We start from the raw sequence: 21,001 nt of genomic DNA, 5'->3' as shown, positions 1-21,001 counted from the left end.
TAGTGCCATTGTTCAAAGGCAAAGGGGAAAAAGGTGAATGTTCAAATTATAGAGGTATAAGTTTGTTGAGTATTCCTGGGAAATTATATGGGAGGATATTGATTGAGAGGGTGAAGGCATGTACAGAGCATCAGACTGTGGAAGAGTAGTATGGTTTCAGAAGTGGTAAAGGATGTGTGGATTAGGTGTTTGCTTTGAAGAATGTATGTGAGAAATACTTAGAAAAACAAATGGATTTGTATGTAGCATTTATGGATCTGGAGAAGGCATATAATGCAGTTGATAGAGATTCTTTGTGGAAGGTATTAAGAATATATGGTGTGGGAGGCAAGTTGTTAGAAGCAGTGAAAAGTTTTTATCAAGGATGTAAGGCATGTGTATGATTAGGAAGAGAGGAAAGTGACTGGTTCTCAGTGAATGTCGGTTTGTGGCAGGGGTGCATGATGTCTCCATGGTTGTTTAAATTGTTTATGGATGGGTTGATTAGGGAGGTGAATGGAAGATCTTTGGAGAGAGGGGCAAGTATGCAGGCTTCTGTGGATGAGAGGGCTTGGGAAGTGAGTCAGTTGTTGTTCGCTGATGATACAGCACTGGTGGCCTGATTCATGTGAGAAACTACAGAAGCTGGTGACTGAGTTTGGTAAAGTGTGTGAGAGAAGAAAGCTGAGAGTAAATGTGAATAAGAGCAAGGTTATTAGGTACAGTAGGGTTGAGGGACAAGATAAGTGGGAGGTAAGTTTGAATGGAGAAAAACTGAGGAAGTGAAATGTTTTAGATATCTGGGAGTGGATTTTGCAGTGGATGGAACTATTGAAGCGGAAGCGAATCATAGGGTGGGGGAGGGGGCGAAAGTTCTGGGAGTGTTGAAAAATGTGTGGAAGTCGAGAACGTTATGAATTATATTATTTATATTTATTTATTTTGCTTTGTCGCTGTCTCCCGCTTTAGCGAGGTAGCGCAAGGATACTGACGAAAGAATGGCCCAACCCACCCACATACACATGTATATACATATGCGTCCACACGCAAATATACATACCTATACATCTCAACATATACATATATATAGACACACAAACATATACATATGTACATATGTACATGATTCATACTGTCTGCCCTTATTCCTTCCCATCGCCACCCCGCCACACATGAAATAACAACCCCTTCCCCCCAAATATGTGCGAGGTAGCGCTAGGAAAAGACAACAAAGGCCACATTCATTCACACTCGGTCTCTAGCTGTCATGTAATAATGCACTGAAACCACAGCTCCCTTTCCACATCCAGGCTTCACAGAACTTTCCATGGTTTACCCCAGACGCTTCACATGCCCTGGTTCAATCCACTAACAGCACGTTGACCCCGGTATACCACACGCCTTTCACCCTCCTGCTTGTTCAGGCCCAGATCACTCAAAATCTTTTTCACTCCATCTTTCCACCTCCAATTTGGTCTCCCATTTCTCCTCGTTCCGTCCACCTCTGACACATATATCCTCTTGGTCAATCTTTCCTCACTCATTCTCTTCATGTGACCAAACCATTTCAAAACACCCTCTTCTGCTCTCTCAACCACACTCTTATTATTACCACACATCTCTCTTACCCTATTATTACTTACTCGATCAAACCATCTCACACCACATATTGTCCTCAAACATCTCATTTCCAGCACATCCACCCTCCTGCGCACAACTCTATCCATAGCCCACGCCTCGCAACCATATAACATTGTTGGAACCACTATTCCTTCAAACATACCCATTTTTGCTTTCCGAGATAATGTTCTCAACTTCCACACATTCTTCAAGGCTCCCAGAACTTTCGCCCCCTCCCCCACCCTATGATTCACTTCTGCTTCCATGGTTCCATCCGCTGCAAAATCCACTCCCAGATATCTAAAACACTTCACTTCCTCCAGCTTTTCTCCATTCAAACTTACCTCCCAATTGACTTGTCCCTCAACCCTACTGTACCTAATAACCTTGCTCTTATTCACATTTACTCTTAACTTTCTTCTTTCACACACTTTACCAAACTCAGTCACCAGTTTCTGCACTTTCTCACATGAATCAGCCACCAGCACTGTATCATCAGCAAACAACAACTGACTCACTTCCCAAGCTCTCTCATCCACAACAGACTGCATACTTGCCCCTCTTTCCAAGAAAGAATACTTCCCACGCATTCCTCACATGTCGTAGAAAGTGACTAAAGGGGATGGGAGTGGGGGGCTAGAAACCCTTCCCTCCTTGTATTTTAACTTTCTTCAAAGGGAAACAAAAGGAGTCACGCTGGGAGTGCTCATCCTCCTCAAAGGCTCAGATTGGGGTGTCTAAATGTGTGTGGGTGTAACTAAGATGTGAAAAAAGGAGAGATAGGTAGTATGTTTGAGGAAAGGAACCTGGATGTTTTAGCTCTGAGTGAAATGAAGCTCAAGGGTAAAGGGGAAGAGTGGTTTGGGAATGTTTTGGGAGTAAAATCAAGGGTTAGTGAGAGGACAAGAGCAAGGGAACGACTAGCACTACTCCTGAAACAGGAGTGGTGGGAGTATGTGATAGAGTGAAAGAAAGTAAACTCTAGATTGTTATGGGTAAAACTGAAAGTGGATGGAGAGAGAGATGGCTGATTATTGGTGCATATGCACCTGGACATGAGAAGAAAGATCATGAGAGGCAAGTGTTTTGGGAGCAGCTGAGTGAGTGTGGTAGTAGTTTTGATGCATGAGACCGGGTTATAGTGATGGGTGATTTAAATGCAAAGGTGAGCAATGTGGCAGTTGAGGGAATAATTGGTGTGCATGGGGTGTTCAGTGTTGTAAATGGAAATGGAGAAGAGCTTGTAGATTTATGTGCTGAAAAAGGACTGGTGATTAGGAATACCTGGTTTAAAAAGAGAGATTACATAAGTATACGTATATAAGTAGGAGAGATGGCCAGAGAGCATTATTGGATTACATGTTAATTGATAGGCACGCGAAAGAGAGACTTTTGGATGTTAATGTGCTGAGAGGTGCAACTGGAGGGATGTCTGATCATTATCTTGTGGAGGTGAAGGTGAAGATTTGTAGAGGTTTTCAGAAAAGAAGAGATAATGTTGGGGTGAAGAGAACGGTGAGAGTAAGTGAGCTTGGAAAGGAGACTTGTGTGAGGAAGTACCAGGAGAGACTGAGTATGAAATGGAAAAAGGTGAGAACAAAGGACGTAAGGGTAGTGGAGGAGGAATGGGATGTATTTAGGGGATTAGTGATGGCTTGCGCAAAAGATGCTTGTTGCATGAGAAGTGTGGGAGATGGGCAGATTAGAAAGGGTAGTGAGTGGTGGGATGAAGAAGTAAGATTGTTAGTAAAAGAGAAGAGAGAGGCATTTGGATGATTTTTGCAGGGAAATAATGCAAAAGACTGGGAGATGTATAGGTCAAGAGAAAGGTGCAAGAAGTGAAAAAGAGGGCAAATGAGAGTTGGGATGAGAGAGTGTCATTGAATTATAGGGAGAATAAAAAGATGTTTTGGAAGGAGGTAAATAAAGTGCATAAGACAAGGGAACCAATGGGAACATCAGTGAAGGGGGCTAATGGGGAGGTGATAACAAGAAGTGGTGATGTGAGGAGATGGAGTGAGTATTTTGAAGGTTTGTTGAATGTGTTTGATGATAGAGTGGCAGATATAGGGTGTTTTGGTCAAGGTGGTGTGCAAAGTGAGAGGGTTAGGGAGAATGATTTAGTAAACAGAGAAGAGGTAGTAAAAGCTTTGCGGAAGATGAAAGCCGGCAAGGCAGCGGGTTTGGATGGTATTGCAGTGGAATTTATTAAAAAAGGGGGTGACTGTATTGTTGACTGGTTGGTAAGGTTATTTAATGTATGTATGACTCATGGTGAGGTGCCTGAGGATTGGCACCATTGTACAAAGGCAAAGGGGATAAAAGTGATTGCTCAAATTATAGAGGCATACGTTTGTTGAGTATTCCTGGGAAATTATATGGGAGGATATTGATTGAGAGGGTGAAGGCATGTACAGAGCATCAGATTGGGGAAGAGCATTGTTGTTTCAGAAGTGGTAGAGGATGTGTGGATCAGGTGTTTGCTTTGAAGAATGTATGTGAGAAATACTTAGAAAAACAAATGGATTTGTATGTAGCATTTATGGATCTGGAGAAGGCATATGATAAGAGTTGATAAAGATGCTCAGTGGAAGGTATTAAGAATATATGGTGTGGGAGGCAAGTTGTTAGAAGCAGTGAAAAGTTTTTATCAAGGATGTAAGGCATGTGTACGAGTAGGAAGAGAGGAAAGTGACTGGTTCTCAGTGAATGTCGGTTTGTGGCAGGGGTGCATGATGTCTCCATGGTTGTTTAATTTGTTTATGGATGGGGTTGTTAGGGAGGTGAATGCAAGAGTTTTGAAAAGAGGGGCAAGTATGCAGTTTGTTGTGGATGAGAGGGCTTGGGAAGTGAGTCAGTTGTTGTTCGCTGATGATACAGCACTGGTGGCTGATTCATGTGAGAAACTACAGAAGCTGGTGACTGAGTTTGGTAAAGTGTGTGAGAGAAGAAAGCTGAGAGTAAATGTGAATAAGAGCAAGGTTATTAGGTACAGTAGGGTTGAGGGTCAAGTCAATTGGGAGGTAAGTTTGAATGGAGAAAAACTGGAGGAAGTGAAGTGTTGTAGATATCTGGGAGTGGATTTTGCAGTGGATGGAACTATTGAAGCGGAAGCGAATCATAGGGTGGGGGAGGGGGCGAAAGTTCTGGGAGTGTTGAAAAATGTGTGGAAGTCGAGAACGTTATGAATTATATTATTTATATTTATTTATTTTGCTTTGTTGCTGTCTCCCGCGTTTGTGAGGTAGCGCAAGGAAACAGACGAAAGAAATGGCCCAACCCACCCCCATACACATGTATATACATACACGTCCACACACGCAAATATACATACCTATACATCTCAATGTACACATATATATACACACACAGACACATACATATATACCCATGCACACAATTCACACTGTCTGCCTTTATTCATTCCCATCGCCACCTCGCCACACATGGAATACCATCCCCCTCCCCCCTCATGTGTGCGAGGTAGCACTAGGAAAAGACAACAAAGGCCCCATTCATTCACACTCAGTCTCTAGCTGTCATGCAATAATGCCCGAAACCACAGCTCCCTTTCCACATCCAGGCCCCACACAACTTTCCATGGTTTACCCCAGATGCTTCATATGCCCTGATTCAATCCACTGACAGCACGTCAACCCCGGTATACCACATCGATCCAATTCACTCTATTCCTTGCCCGCCTTTCACCCTCTTGCATGTTCAGGCCCCGATCACTCAAAATCTTTTTCACTCCATCTTTCCACCTCCAATTTGGTCTCCTACTTCTCCTCCTTCCCTCCACCTCCGACACATATATCCTCTTGGTCAATCTTTCCTCACTCATTCTCTCCATGTGCCCAAACCATTTCAAAACACCCTCTTCTGCTCTCTCAACCACGCTCTTTTTATTTCCACACATCTCTCTTACCCTTACATTACTTACTCGATCAAACCAGCTCACACCACACATTGTCCTCAAACATCTCATTTCCAGCACATCCACCCTCCTGCGCACAACTCTATCCATAGCCCACGCCTCGCATCCATACAACATTGTTGGAACCACTATGAATTATGTACATGTGTATATATGTATATGTCTGTGTGTGTGTGTATATATATGTGTATACGTTGAGATGTATAGGTATGTATAGATGCATGTGTGGACGTGTATGTATATACATGTGTTTGTGGGTGGGTTGGGCCATTCTTTCGTCAGTTTCCTTGCGCTACCTCGCTGACGCGGGAGACGGCGACAGAGTGTAATAAAATAATAATGATTCTAAAAGGCATTGTAACTGAAAAATCTTACAATACAATTAGATATTTTCAATGGAAAAGATTATTTTTAAAAAAACCTTGAATGTCGTTTCTGGGGAATCTTAGTGTCATTCTGCAAATTTCTGCCCTAATTATCAGGTATCGGTATTGCAAAAAGTTGCTCTGTGAACCATCAGGGAACCTCAGTAATGCATCTTATGAAAGACTGTTCACTGTCAGTATTCAGCAGATTTAGAGACATTAAGGCTGTTTCCAGTTTCTCTCACCTCACTCTTCTCTCCTCCTTAGTGGACAGTTTCGTAGTTTCAGCTTCTCACTGTAGCTCAATTATCCTTTCTCAGATGTAGTCTTGGTTGCTTCTCTCTGGACCCTATCAATTAGATCTTTGTGCTTCATTAGATATAGTGAACTGACTAGGTATGTTGAGAAATATATTATCTGTTTCTTTGTTGTTTTATTACTCATATTAATTTTCTTTCATTTCTTTATAGAATTTTTTTTTTTTCCTTGAAGAAAAAAATGATTTTGCAGAGGCACTTGAATTCAGATGCTTGCTTAGGTGGTTAAATGGTGGTCATACCATATTCTGTTAACATAGGATGTAAGCCAGTATCATGTGATTCCCTCCCATATAGGAGGCAGTCTGCAGAGTTAACCAGCTGTATAGGGGTAAAGAAAACTGCTTAAAAGCTGTAAAATGGTCAAGAAGGATTTATTGATGAAATAGATCTTATCAAGAAATTTCTTGTGAGGTATAGACAGGAAAGAAGAATAACTGCAGAGGAATTGTTGTTGAGTAAGATACAGTAAGGGAAGTGGGTTGCAATAAATTACACCATCAGTCTAAACCATGTCATTCTAGGTATTATTTTTCTACTACTTATAATTTAATCTCCGTGTTCTTTAAGTATCAGGATGGTTTCTTTAATTTCAGGTAATCCCCTTCTTAGTATTGGCTGTTGGTGTGGATAATATGTTCATCATAGTGCTGACTTACCAGAGAGAATCTCGTCGGCCTACAGAGTCAAAATCAGAACATATTGGTCGAATTGTTGGACAGGTGGCACCAACTATTCTCCTCGCCTCGTGTTCTGAGGCTGCTTGCTTCTTTTTAGGTGATGTATACTCTTTTGTATCATTCATGCTAATTCTCAATTAAATGGCTTAAAACTATAAAAGTTTGGTCCTGTTATATATACATGACAAGGATTGACTGTTTTGAGGCCTTTTTTCTTCAAATGCCAAAGCTCTTGAATTATTTTGGTACTTTCATCTTTCCCTCTTATAATATTTCCACCTTTAAGAGCCAGACTTGCAAATTCCTGAGAAGCATAAATTGTTCGTACCTACATTCTTTGACTCTTACTCTTTATTTTTCCTTCATTCCAATATGACCATCATTTAGGCCTGTTGTATCCAAAAAAAAGAAAAGAAAACCATGGAGACATGAGCTTTCACAAACATGTTATTGATGGCATTTGCAAAACCACTTACCCTTAAGCTGATCACTTTGGTTGTGTTGCTACCCTGCTATGTAGAAAAATTTATTTTCTGAAGTTTCTAATTTATAAAGAAATGTTGATTTCCATGCAAGGAAGAATAAGAATATGAAGTGGGTACATACATTTTACAGGGCTTTTCCACTGTTGAGTGCCATTCCCCAAGTGCTGCATTTAGCTTGCCTGCTGCGTGGAAGTAAATCATTGTAACTGGTGTTTATTTCCTCTTGTACTTTATAATCATATTTCAGGACACAGGGGTGCAAGAGGTCAAAAAGAGGACAAATGAGAGTTGGGGTGAGACAGTATCATTAAATTTTAGGGAGAATAGAAAGATGTTTTGGAAGGAGGTAAATAAAGTGTGCAAGACAAGAGAACAAATGGGAACATCGGAAGGAGATGGAGTGAGTATTTGGATGGTATGTTGAAGGTGTTTAATGATAGAGTGGCAGATATAGGGTGTTTTGGTCGAGGTGGTGTGCAAAGTGAGAGGGTCAGGGAGAATGGTTTGGTAAACAGAGAAGAGGTAGTGAAAACTTTGCAAAAGATGAAAGCCGGCAAGGCGGTGGGTTTGGATGGTATTACAGTGGAATCTATTAAAAAAATGGGTGATAAGGATATTCAATGGCTATATGGTTCATGGGGAAGTGCCTGAGGATTGGAGGAATGCATGCATAGTGCCATTGTTCAAAGGCAAAGGGGAAAAAGGTGAATGTTCAAATTATAGAGGTATAAGTTTGTTGAGTATTCCTGGGAAATTATATGTGAGGTTATTGATGGAGAGGCTAAAGCCATGTACAGAGCATCAGACTGTGGAAGAGTAGTATGGTTTCAGAAGTGGTAAAGGATGTGTGGATTAGGTGTTTGCTTTGAAGAATGTATGTGAGAAATATTTAGAAAAACAGATGGATTTGTCTGTAGCATTTATGGATCTGGAGAAGGCATATAATGCAGTTGATAGAGATTCTTTGTGGAAGGTATTAAGAGTATATGGTGTAGGAGGTAAGTTGCTAGAATCAGTGAAAAGTTTTTACCCAAAATGTAAGGCATGTGTATGATTAGGAAGAGAGGAAAGTGATTGGTTCCCAATGAATGTTGGTTTGCGGCAAGGGTTTGTGATGTCTCCATGGTTGTTTAAATTGTTTATGGATGGGTTGATTAGGGAGGTGAATGGAAGATCTTTGGAGAGAGGGGCAAGTATGCAGGCTTCTGTGGATGAGAGGGCTTGGGAAGTTTGCTAATGATACAGCGCTGGTGGCTGATTCGGGTGAGAAGCTGCAGAAGTTGGCGACTGAGTTTGGTAAAGTGTGTGAAAGAAGAAAGCTGAGAGTAAATGTGAGTAAGAGCAAGGTTATTGGGTTCAGTAGGGTTGAGGGACAAGATAAGTGGGAGGTAAGTTTGAATGGAGAAAAACTGAGGAAGTGAAATGTTTTAGATATCTGGGAGCGGATTTAGCAGTGGATGAAACCATGGAAGCGGAAGTGAGTCACAGGGTGGGGGAGGGGGCGAAGGTTGTGGGAGCATTGAAGAATGTGTGGAAGGCAAGAACATTATCTTGGAGAGCAAAAATGGGTATGTTTGAAAAAATGGTTCCAACAATGTTATATGGTTGTGAGGCATGGGCTGTAGATAGGGTTGTGCGGAGGAGGGTGGATGTGTTGGAAATGAGATGTTTGAGGAAAATATGTAGTGTGAGGTGGTTTGATTAAGTAATGAAAGAGTAAGAGAGATGTGTGGTAATAAAAAGAGTGTGGTTGAGAGAGCAGAAGAGGGTGTGTTGAAATGGTTTGGTCACATGGAGAGAATGAGTGAGGAAAGATTGACAAAGAGGATATATGTATCAGAAGTGGAGGGAATGAGAAGCAGGAGACTAAATTGGAGGTGGAAGGATGGAGTGAAAAATATTTTGAGGGACCGTGGCCTGAACATAGAGGAGGGTGAAAGGCATGCAAGGAATAGAGTGAATTGGAATGGTGGTATACTGGAGTGGACATGCTGTCAATGGATTGAACCAGTGCACGTGAAGCATCTGGGGTAAACCATGGAAAGTTTCGTGAGGCCTGGATATGGAAAGGGAGCTGTGGTTTTGGTGCATTAGACATGACAGCTAGGGACTGAGTCTATTTCACTTATGGCTGGGTGGCGATGGGAATGGATGAAGGCAGCAAGTATAAATATGTACATGTGTATATGTATGTATACGTTGAAATGTATAGGTATGTATATGTGCATGTGTGGGCATTTATGTATATACATGTGTATGTGGGTAGGGTGGGCCATTCTTTCATCTGTTTCCTTGTGCTACATTTATGTATATATATGTGTATGTGGGTAGGGTGGGCCATTCTTTCATCTGTTTCCTTGTGCTACCTCACTTACACGGGAGACGGCGATTAAGTATGATAAATATAAATAATATACTCTGATCAATGGAAATACTGCCTTCAAGCATACAAACTTTGAAAGAATAACTTTAAGGTAAGTCTGTTTTGTGAGGTACTTATTCTTGAAAGTTGTATTGGAGGACAATATGAAAGATTAGTGTCATTTCCATCCATGTTCATTCCCAATTTAGTGCTTAAATATCTCAGAAAACAGCTTTAGATATATGTATTTTTTCTTTTCCTTATTTTCAGTCATGGACAAAGTCCTCATGAAACACAGAGAGCTTATCTTTCTATATCTCTGACACCCATTCCCTCTGGGAACTCCCATCAAAGGGTGGCCATGGCCATAGAGTCTCCACTTACCCGTCCTTACATGCCTCCCTCGCATAAACCATTCCATGCATTTTCCTCTGTTTCTCTCCCTTCAGTATTCCATCCCCCTATTTACCCATGTCATAGGTGGTCTTCCACTCATACCAACCCTTTTAATTGTACTATCATGCACTCTTCTTGTAAACTACCAGTCTTGTATTCTTTTCACTTGCCCAAACCACCTTAAAGTATTACATTTCACCCATTCTGTCAGTCCACAACTCATTCCCTTTGCATTACTTGCCATACCACATCTCTCATACACCCTTTCATTTCTTTCTTCATTTCATGTATGGCAGGTTGGCGACGGGAATGGATGAAGGCAGCAAGTATGAATATGTACATGTGTATATTTTTTTTTTTTTTTTTTTTTTTTTTTTTTTTTTTTTGCCGCTGTCTCCCGCGTTTGTGAGGTAGCGCAAGGAAACAGACGAAAGAAATGGCCCAACCCACCCCCATACACATGTATATACATACGTCCACACACGCAAATATACATACCTACACAGCTTTCCATGGTTTACCCCAGACGCTTCACGTGCCCTGATTCAATCCACTGACAGCACGTCAACCCCGGTATACCACATCGCTCCAATTCACTTTATTCCTTGCCCTCCTTTCACCCTCCTGCATGTTCAGGCCCCGATCACACAAAATCTTCTACACTCCATCTTTCCACCTCCAATTTGGTCTCCCTCTTCTCCTCGTTCCCTCCACCTCCGACACATATATCCTCTTGGTCAATCTTTCCTCACTCATTCTCTCCATGTGCCCAAACCACTTCAAAACACCCTCTTCTGCTCTCTCAACCACGCTCTTTTTATTTCCACACATCTCTCTTACCCTTACGTTACTTACTCGATCAAACCACCTCACACCACACATTGTCCTCAAACATCTCATTTCCAGCACATCCATCCTCCTGCGCACCACTCTATCCATAGCCCACGCCTCGCACCATACAACATTGTTGGAACCACTATTCCTTCAAACATACCCATTTTTGCTTTCCGAGATAATGTTCTCGACTTCCACACATTCTTCAAGGCTCCCAGAATTTTCGCCCCCTCCCCCACCCTATGATCCACTTCCGCTTCCATGGTTCCATCCGCTGCCAGATCCACTCCCAGATATCTAAAACACTTCACTTCCTCCAGTTTTTCTCCATTCAAACTCACCTCCCAATTGACTTGACCCTCAACCCTACTGTACCTAATAACCTTGCTCTTATTCACATTTACTCTTAACTTTCTTCTTTCACACACTTTACCAAACTCAGTCACCAGCTTCTGCAGTTTCTCACATGAATCAGCCACCAGCGCTGTATCATCAGCGAACAACAACTGACTCACTTCCCAAGCTCTCTCATCCCCAACAGACTTCATACTTGCCCCTCTTTCCAAAACTCTTGCATTCACCTCCCTAACAACCCCATCCATAAACAAATTAAACAACCATGGAGACATCACACACCCCTGCCGCAAACCTACATTCACTGAGAACCAATCACTTTCCTCTCTTCCTACACGTACACATGCCTTACATCCTCGATAAAAACTTTTCACTGCTTCTAACAACTTGCCTCCCACACCATATATTCTTAATACCTTCCACAGAGCATCTCTATCAACTCTATCATATGCCTTCTCCAGATCCATAAATGCTACATACAAATCCATTTGCTTTTCTAAGTATTTCTCACATACATTCTTCAAAGCAAACACCTGATCCACACATCCTCTACCACTTCTGAAACCACACTGCTCTTCCCCAATCTGATGCTCTGTACATGCCTTCACCCTCTCAATTAATACCCTCCCATATCATTTACCAGGAATACTCAACAAACTTATACCTCTGTAATTTGAGCACTCACTCTTATCCCCTTTGCCTTTGTACAATGGCACTATGCATGCATTCCGCCAATCCTCAGGCACCTCACCATGAGTCATACATACATTAAATAACCTTACCAACCAGTCAACAATACAGTCACCCCCTTTTTTAATAAATTCCACTGCAATACCATCCAAACCTGCTGCCTTGCCGGCTTTCATCTTCCGCAAAGCTTTTACTACCTCTTCTCTGTTTACCAAATCATTTTCCCTAACCCTCTCACTTTGCACACCACCTCAACCAAAACACCCTATATCTGCCACTCTATCATCAAACACATTCAACAAACCTTCAAAATACTCACTCCATCTCCTTCTCACATCACCACTACTTGTTATCACCTCCCCATTTACGCCCTTCACTGAAGTTCCCATTTGCTCCCTTGTCTTACGCACTTTATTTACCTCCTTCCAGAACATCTTTTTATTCTCCCTAAAATTTAATGATACTCTCTCACCCCAACTCTCATTTGCCCTTTTTTTCACCTCTTGCACCTTTCTCTTGACCTCCTGTCTCTTTCTTTTATACATCTCCCACTCAATTGCATTTTTTCCCTGCAAAAATCGTCCAAATGCTTCTCTCTTTTCTTTCACTAATACTCTTACTTCTTCATCCCACCACTCACTACCCTTTCTAATCAACCCATCTCCCACTCTTCTCATGCCACAAGCATCTTTTGTGCAATCCATCACTGATTCCCTAAATACATCCCATTCCTATATATGTATATTTCTGTGTATGTGTATGTATGTATACGTTGTAATGTATAGGTATGTATATGTGCGTGTGTGGGCATTTATGTATATACGTATGTATATGGGTGGGTTGGGCCATTCTTTCATCTGTTTTCTTGTGCTACCTCGCTTACGCAGGAGATAGCGATTAAGTGTAATGAATATAAATAAAATTTTCTAATCAATGGAAATACTGCCTTCAAGCATACATACTTTGAGAGAATAACTTTTAGGTAAGTCTGCTTTTTGAGGTACTTATTCTTGAAAGTTGTATTGGAGGACAGTATGAAAGATTAGTGTCATTTCCATCGATGTTCATTCCCAATTCACTGCTTAAATATCTCAGAAAACAGCTTTAGATATATGTATTTTTTCTTTTCTTTATTTTCAGTCATGGACAAAGTCCTCATGAAACATAGAGAGCTTATCTATCTATATCTCTGACACCCATTCTCTCTGGGAACTCCCATCAAAGGGTGGACATGGCCAAAGAGTCTCCACTTAACCGTCCTTTTATGCCTCCCTCGCATAAACCATTCCATGCATTCTTCCTCTTGTTTCTCTCCCTTCAGTATTCCACCCCCCTATTTACCCATGTCATAGGTGGTCTTCCACTCACACTAACCGCTTAAATTGTTCTATCATGCACTCTTCTCGTAAACTCCCAGTCTTGGATTCTTTCCACATGCCCAAACCAGTCTTGGATTCTTTCCACATGCCCAAACCACCTTAAAGTATTACATTTCACCATTCTACCAGTCCACAACTCATTCCCTTTGCATTACTTGCCATACCACATCTCTCATACACCCTTTCATTTCTTTCTTCATTCCATCTAGTCACACCTCATGCTCTTCTCAAATAGCTCATTTCCACTGTTTGGATTCTTGACCTCTGTACCTCATTCCATGTCCATGTTTTGGTTGCATAGGTCAGGGTTGGGAGGATTATGCTGTCCCTTAATCCTCTCTTCACTTCCATAATTACACCTCTACCTTTCATTATTCTATTAATGGACCCAATGGCTCTTTTACCCTGTACTGCTCTCTCCCTTATCTCACCTACCATATCACCACACTTACTGAAGGCAGCTCCCAGATACTTAAATTTCCTCACTTCTTCCAGTCTTTTTCCCCCATATCCGCAGCATGATTTAGTAAACTTTCTTCTTTCACTCTGTATGGTTTTACAAAATCTATACTTTCACTCCATTTCCTTTCATACATCATTGCTTTACTTTTACTTGCATTGACCTTCAATCTCCACTTACTTACATCATAAAACACACCCTTCTGCAACTCTTCTTCACTCTCTGCAAACAACACAGTTTCATCCACAGACAGGTTTGCCACTAGCCAGTATATCTCACTGCCACTCCATCTCTGCACCCCTTTTCCCTAGTTTTGCTTCCATCTTTCGTATCTCTCCATCCATATATATATTAAAAAGCCACAGTGAAATGACAGAGCCCTACCTCACTCCTACATGTATCCCAAAACTTTCGCTCAGCTCTCCATCCACTCTTACACACGCATTTGCTCCTCAATAGAAGGCTTTTACACCATCCAACAGTTTTCCCCCTGTACCACATATGTTTGAACACATCTCACAAAGCATTCCACTCATGTCATACGCTTTCTCCAGATCCATAAAAGCTGCATAGAACTTCTACCTTTTGCTAAATACTTTTCCACAGTCATCTTTACTGTAAAAATCTGATCCATGCATCCACTACCTTTCCTAAAACCCTCATCTTGCATTTTTTCCATGTTCCCAAGCTACCTTAAAGTATTACGCTTCACCCACTCTACCACTCCACAGTTCATTACCTTTGCATTTCCTGTCATAGCACATCAAACACCCCCTCATTTCTTTCTTCATTCCATCTAGTTGTACCACATGCTCCTCTCAGATAGCTCATTTCCACAGCCTGGATTCTTGACCTCTGTGACTCATTCCATGCCCTCTTTTCCTAGTTTTGCTTGATGGATTTGTACGTAGAATTTATGGATCTGGAGAAGGCATATGATAGGATTGATTGAGATGCTTAGTGGAAGGTCTTTAGGTGTGAGAGATAAGTTGCTAGAAGCACTGAGAAGTTTTTACCAAGGATGTAAGGCATATGTACGAGTAGGAAGAGAGGAGAGTGATTGGTTCCCAGTGAATGTCAGACTGCAGCAGGGGTGTGTGATGTCTCCATGGTTGTTTAATTTGTTTATGGATGGGGTGGTTAGGGAGGTAAATGCAAGAGTTTTGGAGAGAGGGGTGAGTATGCAGTCTGTTGGGGATGAGAGGGCCTGGGAAGTGAGTCAGTTGTTTGTCGCCCATGGTACAGCTCTAGTGGCTGATTTGAGTGAGACACTGCAGAAGTTGGTGACTGAGTTTGGAAAAGTGTGCAAAAGGAGAAAGTTGAGAGTAAATGTGAATAAGGGCAAGGTTATTAGGTTCGGTGGGGTTGAGGGACAAGTTAATTGGGATGTAAGTTTGAATGGAGAAAAATCGGAGGAAGTGAAGCATTTTAGATATCTGGGAGTGGACTTAGCTGTGAATAGAACCATGGAAGCAGAAGTGAGTCACAGGGTGGGGGAGGGGGCAAAGGTTCTGGGAGCAATGAAGAATGTTTGGAAGGAGAGAATATTATCTTGGAGAGCAAAAATTGTCATGTTTGAAGGAATAGTAGTTCCGACAATGTTATATGGTTGTAATGCATGGGCTATAGATAAGGTTGTACGGAGGAGGGTGTATGTGTCGGAAATGAAATGTTTAAGGACAATATGTGGTGTGAGGTGGTTTCATCGAGTAAGTAATTAAAGGGTAAGAGAGTGGTGTGGAAATATAAAGAGTGTGGTTGAGAGAGCATAGAGGGTGTGTTGAAATGGTTTGGACATGGAGATAATGAGTGAGGAAAGATTGACAAAGAGGATATATGTGTCAGAGTTGGAGGGAACAAGGAGAAGCGGGAGACCAAATTGGAGGTGGAAGGATGGAGTGAAAAGATTTTGAGTGATTGGGGCCTGAACATACTGGAGGGTGAGAGGTGTGCAGGGAATGGAGTGAATTGGAATGATGTGGTATACCGGGGTCGATGTGCTATCAGTTGACTGAACCAGGGCATGTGAAACATCTCGGGTAAGCCATGGAATGGTTTGTGGGGCCTGGTTGTGGATAGGGAGCAGTGGTTTCAATTCATTATACATGACAGCTAGAGATTGAGTGTGAACAAATGTAGCCTTTTTTTGTCTGTTTTCCTGGTGCTACCTCACTGAAGCCATGATGACATCACACAGGCATGTCTCATACCCACGTTTATACCAACATTTGCTCAAGTTCCCATCCACTGTTACACATGTATTTTTTCTTCTATAGAAGACTTTCACACCATCCGTCAGTTTTCCCCCTTAACACCTCTTATAAAGTATTCCACACAACTCTGTCATACACTCTCTCTAGATCCATGAAAGCTGATTACAACTTCATACCTTTCACTAAATACTTCTTCACACGCATCTTTGCCACAAAAATCTGAGTAATAACACTTCCCCTACCTTTCCAAAAACCTCATTGCTCCACACTTATTCTACATTTAGTCACTTTCATCTGTATATAAATCATCATTCTTGTAAACACATTTCCTGACATACTTAAGACTTTTTCGCGTATAATTGTTTCATACATTCTCAGCATCTTTTCCTTTGATTAATTATAATGTACTGATTACATTTTGCGTATTCATTTTTTTTTTTTTTTTTACTAAAACTACACTTGGAAGTAATTGCCCTAATCTCAACAGTCTTGGGTTAAAGTAAAATAGAGCTTAAGAAAAACAGTAAGGTAATTAGAGATTCTCAGTGTTTTTAGACTTGACCCAAATTTAGAAAGGTTTTCTTCTCAGTTTAAGGAAAGGATGTCTCATAATGGTGAATCCTTTTGAGGCTGGTCTCAAGACAAACTGTGGAAAGAACCAGCCAGATGTGTGCCTCAGGTTGATATATTGGTGAAAAGAAGACATATAGACAGCTCATGAGAGAAGTGGCTAAAATAATGCCTGTAGAATAGGGAGAGGATGGCAAAATCATGGCAGACAGAAAAGGATGGTGAGAATTGATAAGATAGGATTCTTGTGACTTTTGGTAGAGAGAGAGAGAGAGAGAGAGAGAGAGAGAGAGAGAGAGAGAGAGAGAGAGAGAGAGAGAGAGAGAGAGAGAGTCCTCAAAATGAAAAATAATTGTGATGTACAACATCCCCAGCTTTTGGAAAGATATTGTGATGTTAATTATGTGGGATCTCTAGGAAAGAATGGAGGATATAATTATGCCCAACATTATGTTATTATAAGGTTGAAAAGCAGTGTTTTGAAATTTAACAAGGATACAAATGAGACATCAAAAGGTTAAATTAGAAGTTGCATTTCTCCATATAAGTGAGACATAAAGAGGTTAAATTAGAAGTTGTATTTCTCCACTATTCATGTTAACCAGGTTACTACTTCCCTATTCCAAGATGATGAACAGGTTATGATTAAGAGAGGAGAAGTATTAAGTACAAGAGAAAGAACAAATTTTCGAGTGAGGAGGGGAGGGAAATTGAGTCAAAGTATGCTGAGTGGAATCATCAGCATAAGTGTGAATAGGGTTGGAGGTTGAAAAGAGATGATCCTGTATAGAAAGAAAGAGAGTAGGTGATAGGACAGAACTATGAAAGGCACTACTGTTATTAGAGAAGAGGGAAGTCGCTTCATTAAGGACCGATGAAGTGGACCAACTAGAGAAAAAGGTATTCATTCAAAAACAGAAAACCAGAAAGGCCTTAGGAGGGAAAGTATGTTTGATAAAGAAAGCAAAGACTTATGGCACCCCATTTTGAATGCTTTAGGGATGTCGTGGGGCATGACAAAAGATTCACAAAGAACTTTGCTATGTTAAAGACAGCATGAGTTTGAGAGATTTTTTTCAGGCTATATATTTTATGTAATCTCTAAGTTTCATTTACTATGGTATCGATTTATGTTATCAATTTGCATAAAGTTTGTTTTCAGCATGTCGTAAAGTTTGTAAAACTTGTAGCTCTTTTATGTGACCAAAGTTTTATAGCACAATTTTTGTCATGTAAATGTTTGTAGAAAAACATTCATTAATTGTTGTAGACTAAAACAACTTTATCAACACCTTTATTTTTAGGAGCACTGTCGGGTATGCCTGCAGTACATGCCTTTGCTTTATATGCTGGACTGGCTCTAACAATCAACTTTTTGCTACAAGTTTCCTGCTTTGTCTCACTTTTAGCAGTGGATATTAAAAGGCAAGAAGTAAGTGTGATTTGTATGATTTAAGGATATTGAGGGCTGGAGTAACTAATGGTTTTCTTTGCCATGAACGAATTACCTTTTGCTGCAGACTTCTTGTAGTAAATTTCCCAACTTTTCAGTAGAATTTAATGCATTTATCTTTACTAGGATCTGGCACTTAATATTATTCCAGTTCTCATAGTTTCTGTTTTTAGGTGTCAGGATAAATATGCATGGGTATATGTAAGTGGTTTTATTGGTCTGAAGTATGTGCAGTTACCTTTTTGCATATTTGTAATTACCTAATTTTATTGTATGTGGATGGAGTTTTATGTTCATTAGGTTCCATCACTTGATCATTCTCTTCTGTCATACAAGTTCTTAAATTTTTGTGTGCTATATGAATCACTGGTTTGTTTTTAAAACTCAGAGGTTGTAATCAGGTTATCCCTCAGTTTTCTCGGGCAATTTTAAAACCTCTCACCTTTTCTTGTAACTCAGGTATCTTAATTGTGGTACCATTTGGACCTTCTGTATTTGCTGTGTCTGCTTCTATAGGTTTGAATGCAGTCATAATATTTGCCTGGAGATGGTTGGTCCTCTAAACTATTTTCCTAATGTGGCAGTCAACAACAGGTTAGGGACAATGGCAACTCCCAAGTATATCTCATACGAAGACTCCTGCAGCTTATTTCCAGCAAGATGATGATCATATCTGGACCTTTCACTGTGAATCATCCTCAGTACTTCACATTTACTCAGGTTGAACTTCATCGACCATGTATCATACCAACTTTGTAGTCTGTCAAGGCCAACTTGGAAGTTGATGCAATCCTCCTTACTTTTCACTTCCTACATGACCTTTACATCTCATGCAAACATATTCATTTACATAGATCAAGAAGAGTAATGGTCCGAAATAGAGTTCTGTGGTGTGCCACTGGTGTAATTACTTATTTGTACTGTATGGAGAGCAAGTTTTATACTCGTGAGTACACATCTATTGAACATTCTCAGCGTCATACAACTTCTTGAGTTTATGTATGCTGTCTACATTAACCATAGCCTAATCCTAATCCACTCTTTTACCTTTTGATTGCTCCATCTCCACATCCCTTGAAGAACTGTTTACTGTCCACTTCATTGATAGGTTTTAAAATCTTTGAAGATCACTCCTCACTCATCTCTCTTCTATGATTGGTAAATTTAAAACCTTTAGCCTTTCTGTGTAACTTTGCTTTCTTACTTCTGACATCATCTTTGTTGCCCTCTCCTGGACATTCTTTGTTTGCTTTTTTGTGCCTCTTTCAAGTGAGGTGACCAGACTTGAGAAGCATATTCAAATTTTGGCCATACTTAGGATATGAACAGCTTGCAAAATATTTCTATCTCCACATTCTTGAAAGCTGCCTTGATTTTGTTTGAAGACAATTTGTCTTCTGTACTATTCTCATACAGTGAGACTCTTTTGATAAGTTGGAAAGGAGTACAAAGGAATTTGCACAGCAACAGATTATTGGGTCTTTTTGAGGCTATTTGTGATAGTGGAAGATATCAGAAATTTGCAGGCTAGTGTGGGAAAGGTTAGAAGGCATGCAGATGATTCACTGAGAATAACCTGCAAATTGTCAGTGTGGCTAAGGAGGCTCAGATACTGTTGGGTGTGGACTTGAAGCTAAATATTTATCAAGTCTGTTTATAGATTTATCTATGGTACTGCTTTCAATAGCTCTTATTGACTGATTATTCCATATGTTAACAGCCCTACTGAAAATATAAGGTAAAACATTTTCCCACGAGTTTGTATCTATAATTATGAGTGAAATTGGATGAATCAAGTCTTAAGTAGCTCAACAGATCAAGATTATCAAAGCCTATGATTCTGAATACTTGCATTAGATCATCTCATAACCTGCCCTTTTCTAAGCTTATTAGATTCAAGTAATTTAATCAGCTTTCATAGGATTTGTTTCTCAAGTCATAATCATCTTGGTAAGTTGGCACTCTCTCCATTTTGCCTGTCTTTTTTTTTTTTTTTTTCAAGTAGGCTGACCAAAATTAAACACAACATTCAAGGTGAGGATGAACCAATGGATTGTAAAGAAGAAGGATGATTTACTTGGATTTGAATATAAAGTCCTTACCTATGAATCCAAGAGGAGGTGAAGTAGGTACCAGTCGCAACATATAAGTCAAGGGGACCCACATCCTGCCACATTCAACCAGTGGCTTCATTCTGAATCATGTGATCAGTGTACTGTCATTGTTTTTAGTGTCAAGAGATGAAAACTACTGTAGAGAGTAAGGACCTGTGTGAATCACAGTTTGTTTTCCAAGTAATATGTAAGATGGAGAGGGTGTGAATAAATGGATTAGATTCCAGCAACCCACTGTAGGAGGCAAAAGAGGAAATAAAAACAGCAATCTGGGTTAGGGAGGTGAACATGACAAAAAATGCAGTAATGGCTCACTTCAGCCATCTTAAACCCACCTGATACCAAGGCAATGGTATCTCTCATGATGGTGGATGACTGGCGACCACTCTCTTTATATGCATTACCAGAGTGTAACAGAATGGTTTATGTAACACTGCTAAACTAAGGGAAGGGAGATCTAAACTATTGCCAGTACATTATAGACTAGTTCATATAGTATTACATATAATCGATGTATGTGAGTGATTGAAAAGAAAAAAGAATTTGAACATCTGATTAGCAACAGTTCCATAAACAATTGCCCATATTGTTTAGTACCAGGTAAAAGTACACAATTGTAACTGCTAGTTCTTTTCAGTGATGTGTGAAACTGCACTAAAAAAGGTACTGTTATTCTAGACTGGTAAAGTGTTTGACAAGTTAATATTACAGAAAGTGGTGAGACATGATTTTATTGGTAAACTAGGAACTTCTGTCATAATTTTTAATTAAAGAAAAACTCAGAGTGGTGGCA

At 40.4% G+C, this 21,001-nt stretch overlaps 1 protein-coding gene across 1 annotated transcript in view; it reads left to right on the top strand.

The window, feature by feature from the left end:
• Window positions 1-21,001, top strand: part of LOC139749541 (NPC intracellular cholesterol transporter 1-like) — a 247,767-nt gene that overhangs the window by 126,365 nt on the left and 100,401 nt on the right. Inside the window, exon 14 of the mRNA XM_071663526.1 lies at window positions 17,946-18,073. Within this exon, the coding sequence (XP_071519627.1) occupies window positions 17,946-18,073 (128 nt within the window). The remainder of the gene's footprint in view (window positions 1-17,945; window positions 18,074-21,001) is intronic.

This window comes from Panulirus ornatus, chromosome 7 (genome assembly GCF_036320965.1).
Source record: "Panulirus ornatus isolate Po-2019 chromosome 7, ASM3632096v1, whole genome shotgun sequence".
Classification (NCBI taxonomy): domain Eukaryota; kingdom Metazoa; phylum Arthropoda; class Malacostraca; order Decapoda; family Palinuridae; genus Panulirus; species Panulirus ornatus.
The sequence above is the reverse complement of the archived record's forward strand: the minus strand, read 5'-3'. Positions and strand labels throughout refer to the sequence as shown.